Source organism: Somniosus microcephalus, chromosome 8, assembly GCF_052327205.1.
Source record: "Somniosus microcephalus isolate GS21.2 chromosome 8, FLI_Smic_1.0, whole genome shotgun sequence".
Lineage (NCBI taxonomy): Eukaryota > Metazoa > Chordata > Chondrichthyes > Squaliformes > Somniosidae > Somniosus > Somniosus microcephalus.
In genome coordinates, this window is record NC_140994.1 from 39,771,435 (window position 1) to 39,796,474 (window position 25,040).

The window sequence follows — 25,040 nt, forward strand, 5'->3', positions numbered from 1 at the left end:
CTTATCAGCCCAAGCCTGAATGTTGTCCAGGTCTTGCTGCATGGAGGCATGGACTGCTTCATTATCTGAGGAGTTGCGAATGAATTGAACACTGTGTAATCATCAGCGAACATCCCCACTTCTGACCTTATGATGGAGGGAAGGTCATTGATGAAGCAGCTGAAGATGGTAGGGCCTAGGACACTGCCCTGAGGAACTCCTGCAACAATGTACTGGGGCTGAGATGATTGGCCTCCAACAACCACAACCATCTTCCTTTGTGCTAGGTATGACTCTAGCCAGTGGAGAGTTTTCCCCCTGATTTCCAATTACTTCAATTTTACTAGGGCTCCTTGATGCCACGCTCGGTCAAATGCTGCCTTGATGTTAAGGGCAGTCACTCTCATCTCACCTCTGGAATTCAGCTTTTTTGGCCATGTTTGGACCAAGGTTGTAATGAAGTCTGGAGCCGAGTGGTACTGGCAGAACACAAACTGAGCATCGGTGAGCAGGTTATTGGTGAGCAAGTGCCGCTTGATAGCACTGTCGATGACACTTTCCATCACTTTGCTGATGATTGAAAGTAGACTGATGGGGCGGTAATTGGTCGGATTGGACTTGTCCTGCTTTTTGTGGACAGGGCATACATGGGGAATTTTCCACTGAGGGAGTACTGCACTGTTGGAGGTGCCGTCTTTTGGATGAAATGTTAAACCGAGGCCTCGTCTGCCCTCTTATTGGGTGTAAAAGATCCCATGGCAGTATTTCAAAGAAGAGCAGGCAAGTTCACCTCCGTTTCCTGGCCAATATTTATCCCTCAACCAACATCACTAAAAAATATTCTGGTCATTATCTCATTGCTTGGTGTGTTCAAATTCACTGCTGCGTTTCTGACATTACAATAGTGACTACCCTTCAAAAAGTACTTTATTGGCTGTAAAGTGCTTTGGGGTGTACTGAGGTTGTGAAAGGCGCTATATAAATGGAAGTTATTCTTTCCTTCGTGCTGGTACCAGAAAATTCTCCTATAGTTCTGGCATTGTGTTGCTTCTGATACTCTATTATCAATAGTGCTGGTACAGATCTACCAGCTGGTTAAAACATTCAAAAAATTTGTTATCCTGTACCCTCCTCAGTGTCATGATGTAAAAACCCTCTGCTGCCACCAACAGGAAAGGAGTAGGAAGAATTATTCTAACATTCTTGGTTGGTGCCTTTCTCATCAGTGCACAGGCTCCTGCTGCAAACACTATTTAGCATTAGCTCTCCGAGAATAAAACTGACCCTACATAATACTGTGTTCAATTCCAATGAAGAACCAGGTGTGAATGATTGTTGAATGAAATTTTTAAATTTCAGTGAACATTTTGAGCTCAAATCAATGAATCAAGAAAAGAATCATTCATCTTAAACTGGGTTAACTACTTTCTCATCCAAATTTTACGTCTGAGACCGTAATACCATTGTTGCTGCTGTTAAACTTGATTCTGAACTTTAAAATGATGAGAAGCATGGACAATGTATATGCAAGGGGGTTATTTAACTGAGACTATAATTGCGGCGGTTGCGCAGCTCTGGCCCTGGGCCCGTTTTAGACTAATTTCTAGGCCTATGTGTTTGGGGAGTGTAAGCACTTCCTTAAGAATTTGGATCCACAGCACAAAACTGCTGCTAATTCAGCACTAATTCACACTAAATTGACCATCTCATTTGGAGAGGTCAATCTGTTGTAGAAAATGAAAAACTGTCACACTGACATTTCCTTGAAGTGTAGTCACTGTAGTGATGTTCCTCTTAAGTTTGGGCTGGGTTACGTGGTTGGGGCAGAATTTACTCTGCAACTACCTTCGATATACCTGTGCTTGGTGCTGAACTGGGTGCCAGAATGGAAAGTCCTCAAACCTCCAGCACTGTACAACCCTCACTGTAATAAACGCATCATTCACAAAAAGAGCTAAGAGCACTTTGAAGTTTTTGAAAATTCATGTGTTTTTGTGTTTTTTAAGTTTGTAAATATAAATTACAATGCTATTTGCAACACTAGAATTACATTCAACAGTTAGAATAAGTGATGGCGTGCAGTATGTTCACCCATAGCCTGTCACGCTTCAGTTGATTGGGAAGCTATTCTGATAGATGCCATATTGCTTAGAAAGAATTACACTGCATTTTCACTTAATTCAATGAATCAATTAATTGCTTCACTTTAGCACAAACAAAGCAGAAATTCCAACTGCACAGCTGTTAAACAGGGAGCAGGCTGCATAGCTGCTTTTAGATCCAACATTTACATGTAATTATCTTCTTATATAATTAACTGCACTCAGTTAATAAGCATCTTGCAAATGACAGCCTTGCTTTATAAATTAATGCTCAATTGCTCAGAACACTGAGTGAATAATTACCATTCGGTATATGTGCATTAATGGCAGTGATCTAAAATCATGAGTATTGAGAGGGGAAACAATAAGAGTGTTTGGAAACACTGCTGCGCGGTTGCATGTTTAGATCAAATAAAATGAATGAAGTCAATTTATCCCTTAAACATATGTTACTTTGATAAAAGGTTATTTAAAAATCAGATACAAAAACATCATTATTTATCCAGTAATTTACCACAGGCAATGCTTAATAGAGGGCTTTTTTCGAAGTAATTTCTGTTTATAAAATAATTCTGCAGCTTTTGAAGATAGTACAACTGAATAGCTTTCTTAAATTAAAAAATTAACTGACAACTCTATTCAAAAACTAAGGCTGAAATAGAAAAAAGGGAATATGTCATGTGGTTATATTTTTTTCTGATGCTTTTGAAATGCATTCTTTGTCATAAAGTCAGAAGGTTTTTTTCATTATGCAGATTGTTGCTATGGAGACTACACACATATTTGAGTAACTACAACATCTGAACAGTTACAATAGCTGTCCTGACTCATCTATTCTTATCATATACTGATCAAGATGAATTAATTCAAACAAACTTTTATAGTAACATTTTGTCAATGAGCTTCCAGTTACTTTTCTTTACTATTTATAGAGCACTAATAAGAAAACACTCTAGATCTTCAGGAGGTACAATACCAAATGACATGCTATAGATGCATGGGTTTCTACAAGAAATCTTGAAGTCTATAATGAAAGCACATAAAATAATTTAGTATCTTTTTTCCATGAGGCTCACACCGTCCCTGTCATGATGTATAAGCACTAATAGAAAAATAATATGCACTTGGAGGGTTGAACATTTTTCAAGAATAATAAATTAGGTTTCTTTGTATGTTTTTCTACTTTAAAGGTGCTATATGAGTGCAAGTTATTGCTGTTGTTGATGATATGTGGAAAGTACATAGAAAAACGTGAAAGGTGACTCAAAGGGCAGATGCACATTTAAAGCAAATTAGAAAATATTTTTAAAAAATATACCCAAACTGTCATTCCTTTTGAAAAATTAAGTACTTTTTAATAAATGATCTGCTAAGTGTATTAATGTGCTAATAATGGCAAAGTACTTTGATTACAAATTATTTCTTTACTATAAAAGAACAGGCAGGAAATGGAAGCTTAAGTCAGTTCACAATACCTTTTGAATTAAAAGCGTATCTCAAGGGGGTGGGTATTGGGTGTCTTTTCACCTTTGGGGAGCGGAGTTCAAATCTAACCAAGGGAAGAAAGTCTCCTCTCTGGCAGCGATGGCTCTTGAGTGAAACAGGTTTGACAGTCCCAATCTAGTTCACAATGGACAAAAGCATGAAATTCCACACTTGTTTCAATCTCATTTATTCAGACCCTAAGGACAAGGAATAAAAAAGTAACACAGGTAGAGTTATGGGCGTCCTTCTGAAGTGTGATTTAGGTACAATGGGTGTGATTTTCCTCTCTGGGCCAACTGAGTGCAGGGCTGTTGTCTGCAACAATTTGATTTTCCAACCTATTAGCACTGCGGCTAGGTTCCCTATATTTCTTAAATTTAAATTTTTAGCAAATTTTTGGGGTTAATAAAATAAGAAATACTGTATTTTCCATTTTAGGTAACCCCTCTCTCTCTTTCTATATATAAAAATTATATATTCTTGAGGTAATTTAATAAATCAGCCAGTCAATTTTCTATTCAAAGAAGTTAAATTAAGAGGATTAGAGAATTACTAAAAGGTATCCCATAAAGTGTTTCTTCCTTCATATGAGCTGAGCAAATTGTTCTTCGCAGCAAAGGGCTCAAATAACTGGGGTCAAAATAGTTAAAAATGAGGACAAAGGGTAATAGCTTTGTGGAATAAGTTACCAGGGGGAAAAAAGTAGCGGCAACCACCACTTTGACTGCCACTGGCAGAGAGTGACCAGATGGCACTGAAGAGTGCAGGTTCTCCTGCAGGAGGCTGCACAGGTCTGCTATTGTTTGCCAGGAGAGCTTGAGCCACCTTGCATATTACTCATCGGTGAGTTCCTGGTAACTGATTCTGGGTCTATAAACCCGATTTACAGAGTAGGGTCGCTTGCAGCAACCCCCCGTCCTCCTCCTCCTCCTCCACCTATGTGGTGTTCTGATAGCATCTGCTGCAGCTCCAGCATGCCCTCCCTACTGCTGCTTCTGGCACTGCTGCCCCTCTTGCCCCTCTTCCTCCTGTGCAAGAATCACTCTGATGCCTCCTTTACTCACTCACCCTCCCTGAAGGCAAAAATCAATTTTGGCAAGAAGTTTCAGCCAATCTCTGTTATGCTCAGTACTGTAGTTTCAGAAGGTTTGCCACTCAACTAAGGACTTCAGCAAAAGTACTCACAAATTTTGTCTGCAGGTGCTTTCCCCTTTAAATCAGGCCCTTAATTGTCGATTCCGGTCTTTACCGCCAAGAATTATTGTGCGATCACACCCCTTCCCCGGTCCCCTTTAATCACTTACCTGAAGGACGCTGCTGGCATTGTAGAGGCCCGATCTTCCATCCTGCTTCGTCGGCGAGCTGCCTGTTACTGTCCGCAGCTTGCCGGCTTGATGGTACATAGGCCGGCGACCCACTATCAGGTGCACCTCGGGCCTCGCCATTCAGGCACAGGTCCATGTGCCCCCCTCCCCACGCGCTCAAAAATGGGCACACACCCGAATCTCTAAGCCATGATTTCTACCACCATCCACGTCACAGATTCTGAAAATAATTCTGCATGCACTGCGTTTACACATACTGAAGCCTTAGGGATAAAAAGACTCTTCATTCAAACTGAGCTCAGCATAGACATGGAAGGGTTGCATATAAACCGATGATATGGTTTAGTTCTGATTTCGTACACCCTGACAGATATTCCTTAATCTGTATTCTTGTCTCCATAGACAGCTATGCCATGTTTCACATTGCTGTAGCTCAGTTTGAATGAGGAGTCTTTTATTTCTAAGGATGGTTTCAGGATCTGTAAAGACACAGCATAGAGCATTAACTTCAGGTTAAATTAGATTGATAATGGTTGTCTCGCATCAGCTATTTTGAAATTATGTTAGCATTTAATTACATTGCCTTTTTTGTTTTATTAAATACTATTAGTTTAATCATGTGGGGAAAACTCCAAATCTGATCCATTAAATGTTAATCCTGAATTTGGTGAGACAAAGCAGAGCAAAGGACTGAACAGCTTTAAATTTGATCACAGCGCCACCTACTGGAGATGCAATATTTGCCAAGGGAATTAAATGTTATTCTTTACATATGGAACTGAACAAAACTTCCTCTAAAAGAAGTTGGTTCACAACTGCTAAAAACTTGCACATTTCAAACAGCTACAGCTTTGAAATTAAGGCTGCTTGCATGGCAATTTGTTTAGGATAAGCCTATCCTCAATGGGGGAAATGCACTGTTTCCTATGTTGCCAGGTCAAATTTATGCAGATGATCTGGCAGCATAGATAGGAATATGCTAACCATTCCAACTCCCAGGCTCATGTCAGGTGCATGGAAGGCCTTTCACACCCACCGGATCTCTTAAAGCGCTTTACAGCTAATTAAGAGTTGGAAGGCAGGAGAGTAGCAGACCAGTGCTGGAAAGCAATGTGTGGGCGACCTTGTACTGTGTGAGTTGAGCCACAGTTAGAAGCAAAATAAAAGGTAAATGTATCAGTTTACAAGAGTGGAATACGGGGTGAAGAATCCAGGGCAGAAGACTGGGCCAGGAGTAGTTGAGTACAGCCAAAAATTTATTTCGATATATCAAGGTAAAATTCAGTAGTTTGGGACCGGGATCATGACGATGATAAAAATTTCAGTTACAGTGGGGAATCTGTTTATAGTAATTGATGTGGCAGTAGTTTAAATGATCATTACAACCAACTAACCAATAGGTGATCCTAAACATAGAAGATAGGAGCAGGAGTAGGCCATTCGGCCCCTTGAGCCTGTTCCGCCATTTAATGAGATCATGGCTGCTCATCCAAATTCAGTACCCTGTCCCTGCTTTCTCCCCATATCCCTTGATCCCTTTAGCCTTTAGAAATATATCTAACTCCTTCTTGAATATATTTAATGAATTGGCCTCAACTGCCTTCTGTGGTAGAGAATTCCATAGGTTCACCACTCTCTGGGTGAAGAAATTCCTCCTCATCTCAGTCCTAAATGGCTTACCCCTTATCCTTAGACTATGACCCCTGGTTCTGGACTCCCCCGCCATCGGGAACATCCTTCCTGCATCTAGTCTGTCTAGTCCTGTTAGAATTTTATAAGTTTCAATGAGATCCCCTCTCATTCTTCTAAACTTTAGCGAATACAAGCCCAATCGACCCAATCTCTCTTCATACATCATTCCTGCCATCCCAGGTATCAGTCTGGTGAATCTTCGCTGCACTCCCTCCATGACAAGAACATCCTTCCTCAGATAAGGCAACCAAAACTGCACACAATACTCAAGCTGTGGTCTCACCAAGGCCCTGTACAACTGCAGCAAGACTTCCTTGCTCCTGTACTCGAATCCTCTCGCTATGAAGGCCAGCATACCATTTGCCTTCTTAATCGCCTGCTGCACCTCCATGTTTACCTTCAGCGACTGGTGCACAAGGACACCCAGGTCTCGTTGCACTTCCCCTTTCCCCAATCTATTGCCGTTCAGATAATAATCTGCCTTCCTGTTTTTGCCACCAAAGTGGATAACCTCGCATTTATCCACATTATACTGCATCTGCCATGCATCTGCCCAATCACCCAACCTGTCCAAATCATACTGGAGTTTCTCTGCATCCTCCTCACAGCACACACGCCTGCCCACCCAGCTTTGTGTCGTCTGCAAACTTGGAGATATTACATCTAGTTCCCTCGTCTAAATCATTTATACTAAGTGGCCCAGAAATTCGGGTCTCCGCGGGTGAGTACATGCTGGGTACTCGCCCGTAGGCCCAACGAAAGTGCCGGTTTCGTGCATGCACTGCGCGTGCGCGGGAAACCGGAACTTCTGTTCCCTTAAAGGGGTTCAGAGGTCGAACGCGAACGCCGGAGAGGCAGCGCGTGCGCCTGGAACTTATGTTTTTTTCTAGGTTTCTCCGGGAGGGTAAGTCTCCAGCAGTTACACTTTTAAAAAGCAGGCACAAGGCCTGCTTTTAACAAGGTAAGTGGTGAATTAATTAAAATTAAAACATTTTTATCCACAGGTTTATTATTTTTAAATACTTTAAAGAAAGGTAAGTTTATTTTTAGCCCTGTTAGAAAATGTAATTAATTTTTTCAAAAATTTAAATTATTGTTTAAAAGTTATTTTATGTAATTTATAGTTATTTTAAAAATGTGATAAAAAAAAAATTATTTGAAGTTTTAGTTATGTTTTGGGACTTATAGTATTTATAGTTTTGACAGCTCTTCCTGTCAATTTTATGATTGGGCATTTGCCTGCTACCATTGGCTCTCCATGGCCCACGTGATCCCAGGGGACGCTTCGAACTAACTGCGCCCCTGGGATATGCAAGCACTGCGCGCCGGCAGTTGGAGGAGGCCCAGGATTGGAATCCCACGTGGGCCCACAGCACAACGGCCGGAGCACTAGGTAAGTGCAGGTCAGAGGCTTGCACCCGCTGGAAGCCTCCGACCCGAATTTCTGGGCCATTGTGAATAACTGGGGTCCTAGCACCGATCCCTGCCTGCCACTCAGAAAAAGACCCGTTTATTCCAACTCTTTGCTTCCTGTCTGCCAACCAGTTCTCTATCCAAGTCAGTACCTTACCCCCAATCCCATGTGCTTTAACTTTGCATGCTAATCTCTTATGCAGGACCTCATCGAAAGCCTTCTGAAAGTCCAAATACACCACATCCACTGGTTCTCCCTTATCTATTCTACCAGTTACATCCTCAAAAAATTCCAGTAGATTAGTCAAGCACGATTTACCTTTTGTAAATCCATGTTGACTTTGTCCGATCCTGTCACTGTTTTCCAAGTGCTCTGCTATTACATCTTAAATGTGCACTATAATGCTTAACAGCACTTAAAAGCTGAACAGTTAACAGCTGATTAATCAGCGAAGCTGCTCCCTCCCAGATGCTTTATTCAGATTTGCCTTCTCGATAGGCAGCTTATAGTGTCCTGCCCAATGGCCTGCTCAGAATGTTAGTGCTTTTATCGTTAATGTTATTTTTCTCCCAAAACTGTCATTCTAAACAGTGGAGCCATATGATGAGGGCTGAGGAATTGGTGACTATTAGCACTCAGTGTGCTAGTCTTGGGCTGAAAATTTATGGAACATAAAAGCACATTCTGAGGCAGCACCTTGAAGAGAAGAGTCCGAGCAGCAATTCACAGCTGGCTATCCATTAATGCTGCTTACCAGCACTAAGAAACAATGTCAAATTTTCTGTTTCAGATTGTTGGTGGCACTGGGATAATAGGCGGAGATCCATTTTGGCAGATCCTACCTGTTTGTGCAGCACAGCATTTTCCATTGGCTTAAAGTGCTCTTACAAGAAATTATCCCATCTAGAGTGGCCAGAAAAAGAAGCTCTATTTGAGATGATGCTCTATAAGGGGCACTAGCTTTTTGAATTACATTTTCCAGTACATTTTCAGTGCTGTTTTCTGCTCTTTTAATTATTTTCTCAGATTTTCTTTTTACTATTATATATGTACTTATTCATTCATTCCAAAGAATGTTAATGTTGAAATAACAGCCAAATGAAAGCCGACTGTAATTCAAACATTTGCAAGACTTCAGCAGAACAGGAAGAGATTTAAAAAAGAGAGGGCATATCAAGGGTCCCCTACAATACAAACTTTTATAGGGACTCTGGTCACCACAAGGCATGCCTACTTGGTAATAACAGAGAGGAAATGGCTCTGCAGACAAGGTGAGATATAGCCAACCTACCTCATAAGGATGTACAGTAAACTCTTGTATAAACGGCACTTAATCATCTGAAATTCTTTAATAACCGGCAAAATAGATAACCGGTAATCTTGCCGAATCCATCCAGCACTCGATTTTCTGAGTCCGAGTTTCCTGCGGTGGCCGAGTTAGTCAGTGGTTTTTATTTTTTTGTGTTAAAAATTGCCTACCTCTCTGTTATCCAGAATTTTTCATCAACCAGCACCACCCTGGTCCCATAGGTGCCGGATATGAAAGAGTTTACTGTACTATGATTGGCAGAGAAGTTCACTACCACCCTCAACTTTTTTACCTTTGTCTCCTTCCAGGCATGAATTGGGATCATTTGCTGTATCAGCCAATGTGATGTATCAAACAGATGATTAAACAACAACTTGTATTTATACAGCGCCTTTACTGTAGTAAAATGTCCCAAGGTGCTTCACCAGGAGCGTTATCAAACAAAATTTGACACCGAACCACATAAGGAGATATTAGGACAGATCCAGACAAGCTTGGTCAAAGAGTTAGGTTTTAAGGAGCATCTTAAAGGAGGAAAGAGAGGTCGAGAGGCGGAGAGGTTTAGGGAGGGAATTCCAGAGCATAGGGCCTTGGCAGCTGAACCCACAGCTGCCAATGGTGGAGCGATTAAAGTTGGGGATGCGCAAGAGGCCACTCACCAACCATTAAATAAAGGGTCCAGATGCTGCATCACTTACCCACAGACTCCGTTTCCTATGTTTTGTCATCTACTAGTTTTAGCTAGTGACATCTAGAACTCCATACAAAGGCGTAACAAGAATGAAAAAGCCCTTACTGTTTAGCTTACATATTAGTAACCACATCCCTTCAGTTTTTGGAATGCAGTGTCATTATGCCTGATGACATTTAGATTTCCCCTCCCCACTTGGGCACGCCCCCAGTCATAGGACCAATGCAGGCTGGGAGCTCATCTTTAATATGAAATGACAGTCGATGCTGGATGATCTGGTGGGGTAGGCTCTGCATGATTTCAGTGAGTGCAAAGATGGCTACCATCCAGTCCCAGTAGTTCAGAACTGGCACTGGAAAATATACCTTAACATTAAAAGGTGATAATGGAGTGGAATACATTGGGAATTCCAGCATCAAACTGATCAGTGCCATTGACTTGTATTGATCAGTACAGCCAATGGGAAAATCCAGAGTTAATAAAAATAGGGTTTGGCACATGTGATTTTAGCATTATAGGTGAGAGCTCCAAGCTGGGGCTGGAATCATCATCAACGGCAGCGGCTCGTCGTCGTCGTCGTCCTCCTCCTCCTCGGGCCACGGTCACCTCCAGCATCCGCCAGGGGCCGAGGCGCTGGCCCGGCTGCGACTTCGAGTTCCTGATGAAGCGCAGGAGCGTGACGATTGGCCGCAATTCCAGCCAGGGCCCGGTGGACGTCAACATGGGCCACTCGAGCTTCATCTCCCGCCGCCACCTGGAGATCTTCCACGGCGGGGAGGCGGCCGCCACCCCTGCTGCCCCCACCGCCGCCGGCTTCTACCTGAAGTGTCTGGGCAAGAACGGGGTGTTTGTGGACGGCGTCTTCCAGCGGAGAGGAGCGCCGCCGCTGCAGCTCCCCAGAGTCCAATGACTGGAGGAGGGGAGGCGGCCAGCGGACCGAGGGCAGGAAAAGCAGCCCTGGAAGGTCGGTCACCGTGGGAGGCTCGGAGGTCAGACCGGGTGGAAGGAGAGCCAGGGAGAAGCAGGCCCCGGGACGTCGGTACCACGGCGGCTGAAGATTGTCGGGCAGGAGTGCGGGAAAGGCGGAGCGAGGCGAGAGCGGACCCTATTGTGATGGCGCCGATGAAGATGGCTGCCGTCCTTGCGGGCTCCGTGCGTACCAGCAGCTAAGTGTCCTTTGCTGCTTGGTGCGCTCGGCTCGTTAAGAAAAAAGCATTTCACTGACTGTATTTCACTTGTTGTATTTGGTTATGTGACAAATAAAAAATAGAATTGAAATTGAAATATGATCACTATGAGCAGTGATCACTAAAAGTGAACTCCAGCATTTATCAAGACTTTGTATATAATGAGAACTGTTAGGTAACACAATAAGCTCACATCCGATCGTGGGTTCTTAACTTTAATGTAGTATTTAAAAAGGAACTGGGGCAAAGTTAAAGTTTAAATTATGTGATGCAGCAGTATTTTTTTTAATGTTATTTTTCAGGTTCTACCTGCACCACATTCTATTCCACCCATTGAAAGTCAGATTTATTGCCTACCCACCCTATTCCACTAAAATGAGGCACTGATTGCCTGGGACAACCTCATTGCTGATTATCACTCTTGCATAGACTCTGGTGGTAACTTTGAACTTCACAGTTGGATGCTGTTCAGTTTCTTTCACTTTCTAGACAGAAAAAGCTATGGAGACAGGAATATCACAGAACATACTCTCTTAAAACTAAATGGTTATCTCGTTTTCTCTTGCAGTAGAGAGTAGGAGAAAGGAAAAGAACAGCATTGAATAGCAACACTAATAAATCCCACAGTTAAATGTTCTTTGAAGAGAAGCAAAAACAAGGTGAGAAAAACAAAAGGAGGGAGGAGCGGAAAAGCCTACATTAATTCCTCTTTCACACTGCAAAGAGGGGCACAACATGGATTATTTCCACCCAATGTAATCCCCTTTACTGCTTGCTTACATCTCTCTGAAGTTACAGAAGGAAAAGTTCCACACCTGCATACTCAAAAATGTGAATGGAGCACTGCACACCAGCCTACCACTACCAGCGTCATTCTTAATGACTGAAAAGAGTCTTTCATTGGTCAACGGGATTTGTGGGATATGCTGAAAAATCTCTTGAAACTCAAAATAAATAAGCAACTAGAATTCCAAAATTTAGAGTATTATTAATGATATACAGTTAAGAAACTTCTTGTTTGAACAATTAAAAGCTATAGGGGGAAAAATTGAGTCGCGCCCCCCTTGGGGCGCTAACTTCGCCGGGGCGCTACTTTTGGTAGCGCCCCAGAGGGAAGCGGTACTGCAGGCCTTCATCCCCTTCTTAAAGGGGAGGGGCCTTGCGCAGCGCAACCCGGGGCCCAGCTGGGCCACCAGGGATCAGAGTGCCGGCAAAAGAGCCCGGCACTCAAGAGGACTGCCGGGCTCATGGCGCGCAGCCGGCACTCCGTGGGGGGGAGGGGTCTCAGAAGGTCGGGAACGGCAACGGGGGCAGGTGCTGGCAGGTGGCCAGCAACAAAAATGGCCGCCCGGCACCTCGCCTTTAATTAGCACCACCCCGGCCGCAGGTAGGCCCCCCCCTGACCCCGTCAGCCATAGCATCTGGCGGTAAGTCAAGGGGCGCTACCGAAGATCGTGGCCAGGGTGTGAGCGAGGCGCTGCGCATGGCAATGACATCATCACCAGCAGCACAGTGCCACGGGGCGCTAACGGTTACCGCTGCCGCTAACCTCCTGCTGAATTTCGCGGGAGGCGTTGGCGGTGCCGCGCCCGGGCGCTAGTTGCTTTGTGCCCCGTTAGCGCCCTCTTAGGGCACTAACGGGTGACGCAAAGCAACCGAATTTTTCCCCCCCAAACATTTATATCCATTTATATCCAATCTTCCCCCACTCCCTGAGACCGGGAGGAGCGGACCTGGAAGGAGCACAGCAAGAGCGGAGCAGTTAAAAGGAGCAGTCCTGAGCGGCAGGAGCCTGAGACCAGAAGGAGCGGACCTCGAGGGAGCACAACGAGAGTGGAGCAGTTAAAAGGAGCAGTCCCGAGCAGCAGGAGCTCGAGACCGGAAGGAGCGGACCTGGAGGGAGCACAGCGAGAGCGGAGCAGTTAAAAGGAGCGGCGGCAACTCAACAAAGGCAGTTTTGAAAAAGTGCCATCTGAGTAAAAAAAGTGACGTCGACACAAGGGAAGGAGCTGATTGGTGAGTAGCTGGTGAGTGTATTGCTAAGTTAGTTAATAGCCTGGTAAACAGAGGGAAAGAGCTGATTGGTGAGTAGCTGGGGAATGTTTTTTCTTATGTTTTAAGTTTATTTCTGCTGGGTTGGTTCTTATATTCTATTAAATAGAGGCATGGCAGGGCAGCTCAGTCCCATGGAGTGCACATCCTGTGCCATGTGGGAAGTCCTGGACGCTTCGTGTAGCCTGGACGACCACCTGTGCGGGAAGTGTCGCCAGCTACAGCAACTTGAGCTCCGGATTTCAAAGTTTGAGCGGCGGCTGGAGTCACTGCGGTACATCCGCGAGGCTGAGAGTTACGTGGATAGCACGTTTCTAGAGGTGGTCACCCCGCAGCTTAAAAGTATGCAGGCATAGTGGGAATGGGTGACCGTCAGACAGAAGAGGAGGACCAGGCAGGTAGTGCAGGAGTCCCCAGAGTGCATCGCGCTCTCCAACCAGTATTCTGTTATGAGTACTGATGAGGGCGATGGTTCCTCTGGGGAGTGCAGCAAGAGTCAAGTCCACGGCACCACGGGTGGCTCAGCTGCACGGGGGAGAAGAAAAAGAGTGGAAGAGCAATAGTGGTAGGGGATTCAATAGTTAGTGGAGCAGACAGGCGTTTCTGCGGCTGTAGACGTGACTCCAGGATGGTATGTTGCCTCCCTGGTGCCAGGGTCAAGGATATCACTGAGCGGCTGCAGGACACTGTGAGGGGGGAGGGTGAACAGACAGAGGTCGTTGTCCATATTGGTACCAACGACATAGGCAGAAAGAGGGATGAGGTCCTGCAGGCAGAGTTTAGGGAGCTAGGAGAGAGATTAAAAAGCAGGACCTCAAAGGTAGTAATCTCTGGATTACTCCCGGTGTCACGTGCTAGTGAGTACAGGAATAGGAGGGTAGAACAGATGAATGTGTCACTGGAGAGATGGTGCAGGAGGGAGGGCTTTAGATTCCTGAGGCATTGGGACCGTTTCTGGGGAAGATGGGACCTGTACAAGCCAGACGGGTTACACCTCAACAGAGCCAGGACCAATATTCTTTGGAGAGGTTTGTTAGTGCTGTTGGGGAGGGTTTAAACTAGCTTGGCAGGGGGATGGGCACCAGTTTATAGGAATAGAAGAGGAATAAGGTGCATAAAAGAGTGAGTGTGTTGGATAGTACTAGAGAAGATAGTACTAGAGGCGGTAGTAGTACCATATTAGATAGGAGCAGACTAATAAAGACTACGAAAAATTCAAAAATGGGTTCAGAATGCATGTACGTAAACGCACAAAGTGTGGTGAATAAGGTTGGTGAGCTACAAGCACAATTAGTCATGTGGCAATATAATGGGGCAATAACGAAAACGTGGCTTAAAAACGGTGAGGACTGGGCACTTAATATTCAAGGGTACAAGGTGTTCAGAAAAGATAGGGAAGGAAAAAAGGGAGATGGGGTGGCAGTGCTGATTATGGAAGACATTGTAGTGTTGGAAAGGGAGGATGTTCTTGAGGGGACAAGAACAGAATCCATTTGGTTAGAGTTGAGGAGCAAAAAGGGCATGATCACGCTATTGGGGGTATTCAATAGGCCTTCAAATAGTGAGAGGGAGGTAGAGGAGCAAATCTGTAGGGAAATCGCAGAAATATGCAAGAGCTGTAGAGTGGTGATATTGGGGGACTTTAATTACCCAAATATCGATTGGGATAATGCTAGGGTAAAGGGAAAGGAGGGGGAGGAATTTCTGAAATGTGTTCAGGAGAATTTCCTTGACCAATATGTTCTTGGCCCAACTAGGAAAGAGGCATTGCTGGATCTGGTGCTGGGGAATGAGGTGGGCCAGGTCGACTAAGTGTCTGTGGGAGAACACTTGGATATGAGTGATCATTGTATCATAAGATTTAGATTAGCAATGGAGAGGAGCAAGGAACAATCTAGAGTGGAACTTCTAAACTGGAATAGGGCTAACTTCAATGGGATGCAAAAGGATCTAGCCAGGGTAAAATGGAACCAGAGACTGACAGGAAAAACTGTAATGGAACAATGGGTGATCTTTAAGGAGGAGATGTTCCAAGTACAGGCTAGGTACAATCCAACAAGAGGGAAGGGTAGGGGAACCAAAGCAAGGGCTCATTGGATGACGAGGGAGATAGAGAAGATGATGAAACAAAAAAAGAGGGTGTATGATGCATGTCAGGTGAATTCTTCAAGGGAGAACCAGACCAAATACAATAAGTTGAGAGGGGATGTGAAGATGAAAATACAATTGGCAAAGAGAGAATATGAGAGTAGAATGGCGGTTAACATAAAAGGGAACCCAAAAATCTTCTACCAGCATGTAAACAGTAAGTGGGTAGTAAGAGGCGAGGTGGGGCCTATTAGAGATAAAGAAGGTGATATATGCTTAGAGGCGCAGGGCAAGGCTAGAATACTCAATGAGTACTTTGTATCGGTGTTCACTAAGGAGGTGGATGCTGACAAAATATCGGTAGAAGTGGAAAAGGTAGAAGCAATGGAAGGGGTGAAAATTGATAGACAGGATGTACTAGAAAGGCTGGGTATGCTTAGAGTGGACAAGTTGCCTAGTCCAGATGGCTTGCATCCCAGGTTGCTTAGGGAATTGGGGGAAGGAGGTAACGGATGGGCTTGCCATAATTTTCCAATCTTCCCTAGATGCGGGGGAGGTGCCTGAGGATTGGAAAGTGGCAAATGTGACACCATTGTTCAAGAAAGGGTGTAAGGACAATCCTAGTCACTACAGGCCGGTCAGTTTAACATCAGTGGTGGGTAAAGTTTTAGAAACAATAATCAAGGAAAAAATTAAACGGGCACTTGGAGAGATTTAAGCTAAGTAAGGAGAGCCAATACGGATTTGTAAAAGGCAGATCGTGTTTGACTAAATTAATTGAATTTTTTGATGAAGTAACAGAGAGGATTGATGAAGGGAATGCATGTGACGGAATAAGCCATAATTCAGAAAAATACACCATCCTATGAAGATTTCTGACATTATTAATACATGAGAAACTGGGTTTAAAAATCTAAAGCCTTGGAGACACAAGCTGCAAACAGAAATACAGGCTTCTGAGATAAAGATCAGGGCCTAGAAATTGAGTGGGCTTAGCGCCCATTTTGCGGCGCTAGAGGGCATTGCGCTGGACTTACAGCCGGTTTTGAAATTGACTAGGGCCCAACATCGGCGTTACACTGGTAGCGCTGCGCCGGCACCGATGACGTCATTGGTGTGCGCAGCGTCCCGGTTGCCGTGGTGACGGGCCCCAGCGCCCGTGGCAGCCGCAACTAAGACTCTGGCAACAGAGTCTTACATGACTTTGCGCCGGCGCATAAAGGTGGAGCGGCGGCTGGCCGCTTTCCCGCCGGCCGCCTGCCCGCACCTCCCTCCCCGGACTCCCCCACCACCCCCCCCGCGGAACAGATGCTTCTCGGCTGCGAGCCCGGCACTTCCCCGAGGTGCCGGGCTCATTTTTGTGGCGATTTAACCGGCCAGCGGGCGGGTGCAGGCAGCTCCTCCTTAACTGAAGGAGGAGGCCTGCACTTCCCGAGCCTGCCGCACCGCATCGGGCGCCGCAGCGCCGGAATAGCGCCGCAATGCGGCGCGTAGCGCCAGTTTTCAGGCGCAAACAGCCTTCAGTAGCGCCGGCAGCCGTTTGGGCGCGGCGCTACTGAATTTTTGGCGCGCACAGCGCGACTTAGCACCGGCGCTAAATTTCCGGCGTTAAGCCCCGGCGCAGCGCAAACTCAATTTCTAGGCCCAGTTGTTTAACAAAGTTGTAAACATACAAACTATGAAATGGGAATTAGTTAAATATACTAAAACAATGACCCTATTGAAATGGCAGTTTGGCGCTTCCAGAAGGTCTGGAGTTTGGGAATAACACAATGGAAGACCCAGTTTAAGGTGTTATAAGCTAACACGTTGAACAGAAACACAAACATTAAAAGAGGCATGTGCCTTTGAAAAGATGACATCAAGTAAAAGAAACACCTGCTGGTCAAATAGTTTTTATGTTAAACTTGGAAGGCAGGAAACATAAGATTAAATATGCAACCAATTGAGGTAGCTAGAAAACAAGTAAAACACTCTGGTTAAAGTGGTTTAAATTTAATTTATACATAGTAAATATGATACCAACAAGAACACTTTGAAGATATGACTTCAATAGATGCACCAAGCAATTTTTTGTATTGAACTTGGAGCACCACGGAGTCACAATGTCTGCAAATAACTAATTAAGATGGTTTTAGAATTGAATGGAAAATCTTCGATAAGAATGGCATCAAATAGAAACCATTGCTGTCATATTGTTTTTATGATAGTTTTTGGAACACCTAAAGGTAGAGACATAATTATGCATGCAATAGTTGAATTGACAGTAAGATAGAAAGCATTCAACAGAGGTATCAATAAAGACAATTAGCTTACATCAACAGAGAACTTCAAAGAATAAACCACTGCAAAAAGGGTATAAAAGATAGACCTTTTCAAACAGAAAGTCAGAAGTCGCTGAACGAGCCAAGCGTTTCTCAACTTTACAGGCACCATCTGTAAGTTTTTAACTTTGAGTCTCGGGGATCAAACAGTACTATAATTTGATTTTGGAGGATGTTCTGGATTTAGAAATTAGTAAGAAATAAGAAATGTAACGAAGTAAAGATTTGAGAATAAGGATCTCTGAGAAATAAGAAATGTAAGCTATTTGTATTTTGAATTGTTAATGTTGCGCTAACTCAACAGCTGTTAAACGAATGTTGGCTCTTAAGTAAAACTATATATTTTTAGAATTGTCTCAGAGTATTTCTGTATAAACTCGCGAACCCAATTTCTGTACACTCTTTTGTAAGGAGTTGCAGAATTCTGGGGGGTATTCCGGACCCTCATAATATCCGGAAGGTTACAGTCTAGTTAAACTTATTAAAAGTGCTATCTGGAGGATGGTAACATCTTCAGTCATTCCTTTCCTTCAGGGAGAGATAGCCTGAACCTTTAGACCCATTTAAGCGTCTTATAGAATTTGGCTATCTCTAACTTTAGTTGAAAGTGAACGTCTGGGGCGTACACCTGATCTGGGGTAGCCCAAACAGGGCTAGGACTTGTAATTATCCCTTCATGCAATGGATGTTGTCTACATGGATTTTCAGAAGGCGTTTGACAAAGTACCACATAGAAGGCTGGTTAACAAAATTGAGGCTTATGGAATAGGTGGGTCAGTGGCAGCTTGGATAAGGAATTGGCTTAAGGACAGAAAACAGTTGTGGTAAATGGCTGTTTTTCAGACTGGAGGATGGTAGGCAGTGGTGTTCCCCAAGGGTCAGTGCTGGGGTCACTGCTTTTTTTGATATATATAAATTACCTGGATATTGGAATACAGAGTATAATTTCTAAATTTGCCAATGACACCAAACTTGGGGGTGTGGCAGTGAGGATAATACCAATCGACTGCAACAGGACATAGAAAGGCTAGCAGAATGGGCAGACAAGTGGCAGATAGAATTTAATACAGAGAAGTGTGAGGTGATGCATTTTGGCAGAAGGAACAGGGAGAGGCAATATACAGTTTTAAAGAGTGTACAGGGACAGAGGGACCTGGGAGTTAATGTGCATAGGTCCCTGAAGGTGGCAGGACATATTGAGAGAGTGGTTAACAAAGCATATGGGATCTTGGGCTTCATAAATAGAGGTATTGAGTACAAAAGTAGAGAAGTTATGCTGAACCTTTATAAAGCGCTGGTTAGGCCACAACTGGAGTACTGCGTCCATTTCTGGTCACCACTCTTTAGGAAGGATGTGAAGGCCCTTGAGAGGGTGCAGAGGAAATTTACCAGAATGGTTCCGGGGATGGGGGAATCTTAGCTACAAGGACAGGTTGGAGAAGCTGGATTTGTTTTCATTTGAGCAAAGGAGGTTGGGGGGAGATTTGATAGAGGTGTACAAGATTATGACGGGTTTGGATAGGCTAGACGGGAAAAGGCTGTTCCCACTAGTTGATGGTAAAAGGGCTAGGGGACACAGATTTAAGGTTTTGGGCAAGAGATACAGGGGGAATGTGAGAAATACTTTTTTACGCAGCGAGTGGTGATGACCTGGAATTCATTGCCGACGGAAGTGGTGGAAGCGGAGACACTAAGGCCCCGATTTTCAGCTGGTGTGGGAAACGGTCGGATTTCCCCGAATGTCGGGTTTCTGACACACGTAAAAAAGTGTCAGCCAGCTCCACGCAATTTTCCCTCAATTGGCCAATTAATTCCCAGCATGTGGGAAGCCTTGCTAATTGTCCAATTCGAGTCAGAAATCCCCACAGTATGATGTCATCATTCGTGGTGCTTTCAAAGTCCATAGCAAGCACTGCATCATCTGAAGGCTTCCAAATGAACCATAAGAACATAAGTGTGATAAAAATAATAACTTCCGGGAAGTTATGTCATCACTTCCTGTGAACTGTGAACTATGAACTATGAACTGTGTACATACCTCACTTCCTGTCATGTGTCACTTCCTGTTGGACTGGTATAAATACTGGTCTGTTCAGTATTGTAAGAGGCTTCTACCAGAGGCATGGTAAAGACCTCTCTTGTATATAGTGTGTTTATAAGTTACTTAAAGCTTACTTTAAAGTTACTTGATGGTAAGCCTCCTTTTTCTTACATCAATTTAAGTAACTTAGTATTTACACTCACAAATACTAGACCTTCGGACAAACTCGGAATTAAGGATCCAGGGAACCACCCATCATGGAGAAAATCCTTAGACCTATTCGTCTGGACTTGGACCCGAATGCACCAGCAGCTGGCAGGGTATGGAAGCATTGGTACCGTACTTTTGAGAATTTTCTGGATGAATGTGAAGCGGATGCTCCTGCTAGATTGAAGATACTTATCAATTATGTGACCCCAAAAGTGTTCGAATATGTTGATGAATGGGATAATTACGATGAGGTGATTCGGGCACTTAAGAAACTGTATGCCAAGACCCCAAATGAGGTCTATGCTAGACATCTACTGGCCACAGCCCGACAAGGGCCAGGGGAATCAATTGACGAATTCCTGCAAGAACTTCGCAGGCTCAGCGTAGATTGTAACTTTCAGGCAGCCTCAGCTGAGCTGTACCGCCAAGAAATGATTCGTGATGCTTTCATCTGCGGGATTGCCTCTCCATTTATACGCCAGCGTCTATTAGAAAGTAAAACACTTGAGCTACAAAAAGCTTTTGACCTAGCTTGTTCACTGGATTTGGCAAAGAGAAATGCAGACCTCTATCAGCTGCCCAGATCTCGATCTGCTGCTGTAGCTGCAACCAGACAATTCAAGCGGTCTCAGGTGAACCCTATCATGGGGGAATCTAATTCTGATAATTCTGATGAAGAAGAGGAGGACGACCCCACTTTAGCAGCCTCTTGGCAATCTAGGAAGGAATGCTTCTTTTGTGGAGATGCTTTTCACCCTAGGAAAACCTGCCCTGCTCGCAATGCAATCTGCAGTTATTGCGGGAAAAAAGGACACTTTGCTAAAGTTTGCCTATCAAGGGCCTCTACGAGGGCCAATCCAGCTAAGGCCTACCGAACTGCCCCAATTAGGGCCTATCAAGATGCTCCAGCTAGGACCTATCAAGCTTCCTCTCGAGCTCTCTCCCGAAGAAGCACACCGAGAGTTTCAGCCACTCTCTGTGCAACGACACCAATTACAGCTGCTTGCCCACAGAACCTGTCTCATGCAGCCACAAAAATTTCAATTAAAGGGCATACCTTAGATGCCTTAATTGACTCAGGAAGTACTGATAGTTTCATTAAGGAACAGATTGTTGCGAAATTGAAACTACATGTCTTCCCATCGGACCAGGCAATTGCGATGGCCCAGTCATCACTTAATACCAGAATCTCCGGCTTTTGTGTTGTTGATATGACACTTCATGGTCGTATGTATCCCTCCACCCGACTTTCGGTGCTCAAGGACTTATGTAGTGATCTCCTCTTAGGACTGGACTTCCAAAAACAGCATAAGAAACTCACCATTGAGTTTGGTGGATCCAAACCCGGACTTACTATTTCTAATATACCGTCTAAATTACCATTTTGTGCATTATCAGCAGCTTCACTTGATGAACCCTCATTATTTGCCAGTATTCCGCCTCAATGCCAACCGATAATAACGAAATCGCGGCGCTTTAATCAGGAAGACCAATCTTTTATTGCGGCTGAAATCTCTCGACTTCTAGCAGAGGATATCATTGAACCATGTTCGTCGCCCTGGCGGGCTCAAGTCGTCATTGTCAAGAACCCTCTAAAACCTCACAAACAGCGACTATGCATCGATTATTCGCGAACCATCAATCAATATACCGACTTGGACGCCTACCCATTGCCACGCATTGATGATATGGTTAATAAACTGGCCGAATACAAAGTGTTCTCAACTTACGATTTAAAAAGTGCCTATCATCAGTTACCCTTGAAGGTCTCAGATAAGCAGTACACAGCCTTTGAGGCTAATGGACGGCTGTACCAATTTCGTCGCCTCCCATTCGGGGTTACTAATGGAGTGGCTGTCTTTCAACGGGCAATGGATGGCCTGGTTAAGCAGGAAAACCTAAGGGACACTTTTCCCTATCTTGATAACATTACCATTGCAGGTCACGATCAACAGGAACACGACTCCAACCTCCAAAAATTTCGGGACGCCCTCCATCGCCGTAATTTGACCCTGAATGAATCCAAATCTGTTGAGTCGCAACCGACCATCAACATCCTTGGCTACTGCGTAGGCAATGGTATCATTCAGCCAGACCCAGAAAGACTTCGCCCGCTCCAAGAGCTCCCGTCACCTAAGAATCCGGCTTCTTTACGTCGGGCTCTCGGTCTGTTTGCATACTACGCTAAATGGATTCCTCATTTTTCGGACAAAATCCAACCCTTGCTGCATGCTAGATCATTTCCACTGGGAACAGCGGCTGTTGCAGCCTTTAACCTTCTCAAAAAACAGTTGGAGAAAGCGGCTCTTCACTCCATTGATGAGAATCTCCCTTTCGTGGTTGAATGTGATGCCTCGGAGGTGGCGATCTCGGCTACTCTGAATCAGGAAGGTCGTCCTGTAGCATTTATGTCCAGGACCTTACAAGGTGCCGAGCTACATTATCCTCCGGTTGAGAAAGAAGCCACAGCCATCATAGAGGCAGTACGGAAGTGGAACCATTTTCTAGCTCGCCAGCACTTTACATTGATCACGGACCAACGATCAGTCGCCTTCATGCTCGATAATCGAAAGCGAACCAAAATTAAGAATAATAAAATACAACTTTGGAGGATGGAACTGGCCTCTTTTGGTTATACCATTCTCTATCGGCCTGGCAAGGAGAATGTGGCCCCGGACACCCTCACACGGGCATTCTGCTCCACTATGTCATCCTCCACTCTCATGGATGTCCACAATGGTTTGTGTCATCCTGGCGTTACGCGCATGCTACATTTCGTACGATCACGGAATCTCCCTTTTTCCACTGGAGATGTAAAGAAAATATGCTCAGAATGCCGGCTTTGTGCGGAATTAAAACCTCAGTTCTTCCGCCCCTCAGATGGTATACTCATACATGCAACCCAACCGATGCAACGACTTAGCATCGATTTTAAGGGCCCAGTGCCCTCTTCAACTCGGAACACATATTTGCTCACCATGATCGACGAATATTCACGTTTTCCGTTTGCCTTCCCCTGCTCCAATATGCTGGCGTCCACAGTAATCTGCTGCCTTGAGCAGGTATTTTCTCTCTGTGGCATGCCGGCTTATATTCACTCAGATCGGGGTCCATCCTTTATGTCGAGGGAACTCAAGGACTACCTCTCAGAACGGGGAATTGCTACAAGCAAAACAACACCATACCATCCCATCGGAAATGGGCAGGTAGAGAGGTATAACGGTATCATCTGGAATTCCGTACGTCTCGCTTTAAGATCTCGGGGCCTACCAGACCAGCAATGGGAAACAGTCCTTCCGGATGCATTGCACTCTATACGGTCCCTGCTTTCTACAGCCACAAATACTACACCTCATGAGCGGTTCTTTGGATTCCAGCGTCGCTCATCTCATGGGACATCACTCCCGTCATGGCTAACTACTCCTGGACCTGTATTACTCCGAAGATACGTTCGGACGTCTAAAAATGACCCTCTTGTAGACGAGGTTGAACTAACCGATGCCAACCCCACCTATGCAAACATACGATATTCCGACGGCCGAGAATCTACCGTATCATTACGGGATCTGGCTCCCTGCCCACCAGGACCTAGTGGGACATCGGGTGATGGCATTTCACCAGGAAACTCTTGGGACCTATCGGGTACCCCTCTCCAGGATCCTGATCGGACACCAACTAGCTTGGTGCCGGTAGAACCCCGTGCTCAAGGTTGCGACCCTCCCAGTACCACGCATGAAAGTACTGGTCCGCCACAGACCAGCTCTGCACCTCCCTCTGAACAGAGGCAGTCTGACTTTGAACCTATTGGGGCTCGTACTCGAAGCCATGATCTCCCCGACCCTTCACAGGGCAATCCAGGCCACACGGACTCTGACCAATGGCCAACCGCATGTAAGCGGACCAGCGACCCTCTACGACGGGAATCCAAACGGGTGCGACTCTTCCTTGTTCGGCGGCTGCGGACCAAAAGGTAGACCACAGCCTCCTAAACCTGCAGGAGGGAAGAATGTGATAAAAATAATAACTTCCGGGAAGTTATGTCATCACTTCCTGTGAACTGTGAACTATGAACTATGAACTGTGTACATACCTCACTTCCTGTCATGTGTCACTTCCTGTTGGACTGGTATAAATACTGGTCTGTTCAGTATTGTAAGAGGCTTCTACCAGAGGCATGGTAAAGACCTCTCTTGTATATAGTGTGTTTATAAGTTACTTAAAGCTTACTTTAAAGTTACTTGATGGTAAGCCTCCTTTTTCTTACATCAATAAGAACATAAGAAATAGGAGCAGGAGTAGGCCAATCGGCCCCTCGAGCCTGCTCCGCCATTCAATAAGATCATGGCTGATCTGATCCTAACCGCCAATCTACTATCACTGAACCATCTCCTGAATCTAACAGAATTAGACACACGAAATAGGAGCAGAATCAGGCTACATGGCCCCTGGGCCCGCTCCGCTACCCACAGGGCCATGACCGATCCGAACCTAGACTCATGTCCAAATTCCTGCCCGTTCCCCATAACCCTTAATTCCCTTAACTTCTAGGAAACTGTCTATTTCTGTTTTAAATTTATGCAATGATGTAGCTTCTACAGCTTTTTGGGGCAGCATATTCCATGGACCTACCACCCTCTGAGTGAAGTAGTTACTCCTCATCTCAGTTTTGAAAGAGCAGCCCCTTATTCTAAGACTATGCCCCCTAGTTCTAGTTTCACCCATCATCGGGAACATCCTCCCCGCATCCACCCGATCCAACCCCTTCACAATCTTATATGTTTCAATAAGATCGCCTCTCATTCTTCTGAACTCCAATGAGTAGAGTCCCAATCTACTCAACCTCTCCTCATATGTCCATCGCCTCATCCCCGGGATTAACCGAGTGAACCTTCTTTGTACTGACTCGAGAGCAAGTATGTCTTTTCTTAAGTATAGACACCAAAACTGTATGCAGTATTCCAGGTGCGGTCTCACCAATACCTTGTACAACTGAAGCAATACCTCCCTATTTTTATATTCTATCCCCCTAGCAATGAAAGCCAACATTCCATTGGCCTTCTTCTCACTTGCTGCACCTGCATACTAACCTTTTGAGTTTCGTGCGCCAGGACCCCCAGATCCCTTTGTACTTCAGTACTTTC

At 44.8% G+C, this 25,040-nt stretch overlaps 1 protein-coding gene across 4 annotated transcripts in view; it reads right to left on the minus strand.

The window, feature by feature from the left end:
• Positions 1–25,040, minus strand: part of LOC147113475 (uncharacterized) — a 275,092-nt gene that overhangs the window by 137,350 nt on the left and 112,702 nt on the right. The window contains exon 7 of one of the 4 annotated variants that reach the window (XM_085994614.1): positions 3,557–3,701. The exons of the other annotated variants lie outside the window; for them this stretch is intronic. Within the exon in view, the coding sequence (XP_085850740.1) occupies positions 3,557–3,701 (145 nt within the window). The remainder of the gene's footprint in view (positions 1–3,556; positions 3,702–25,040) is intronic. 4 annotated transcript variants of the gene reach the window in all.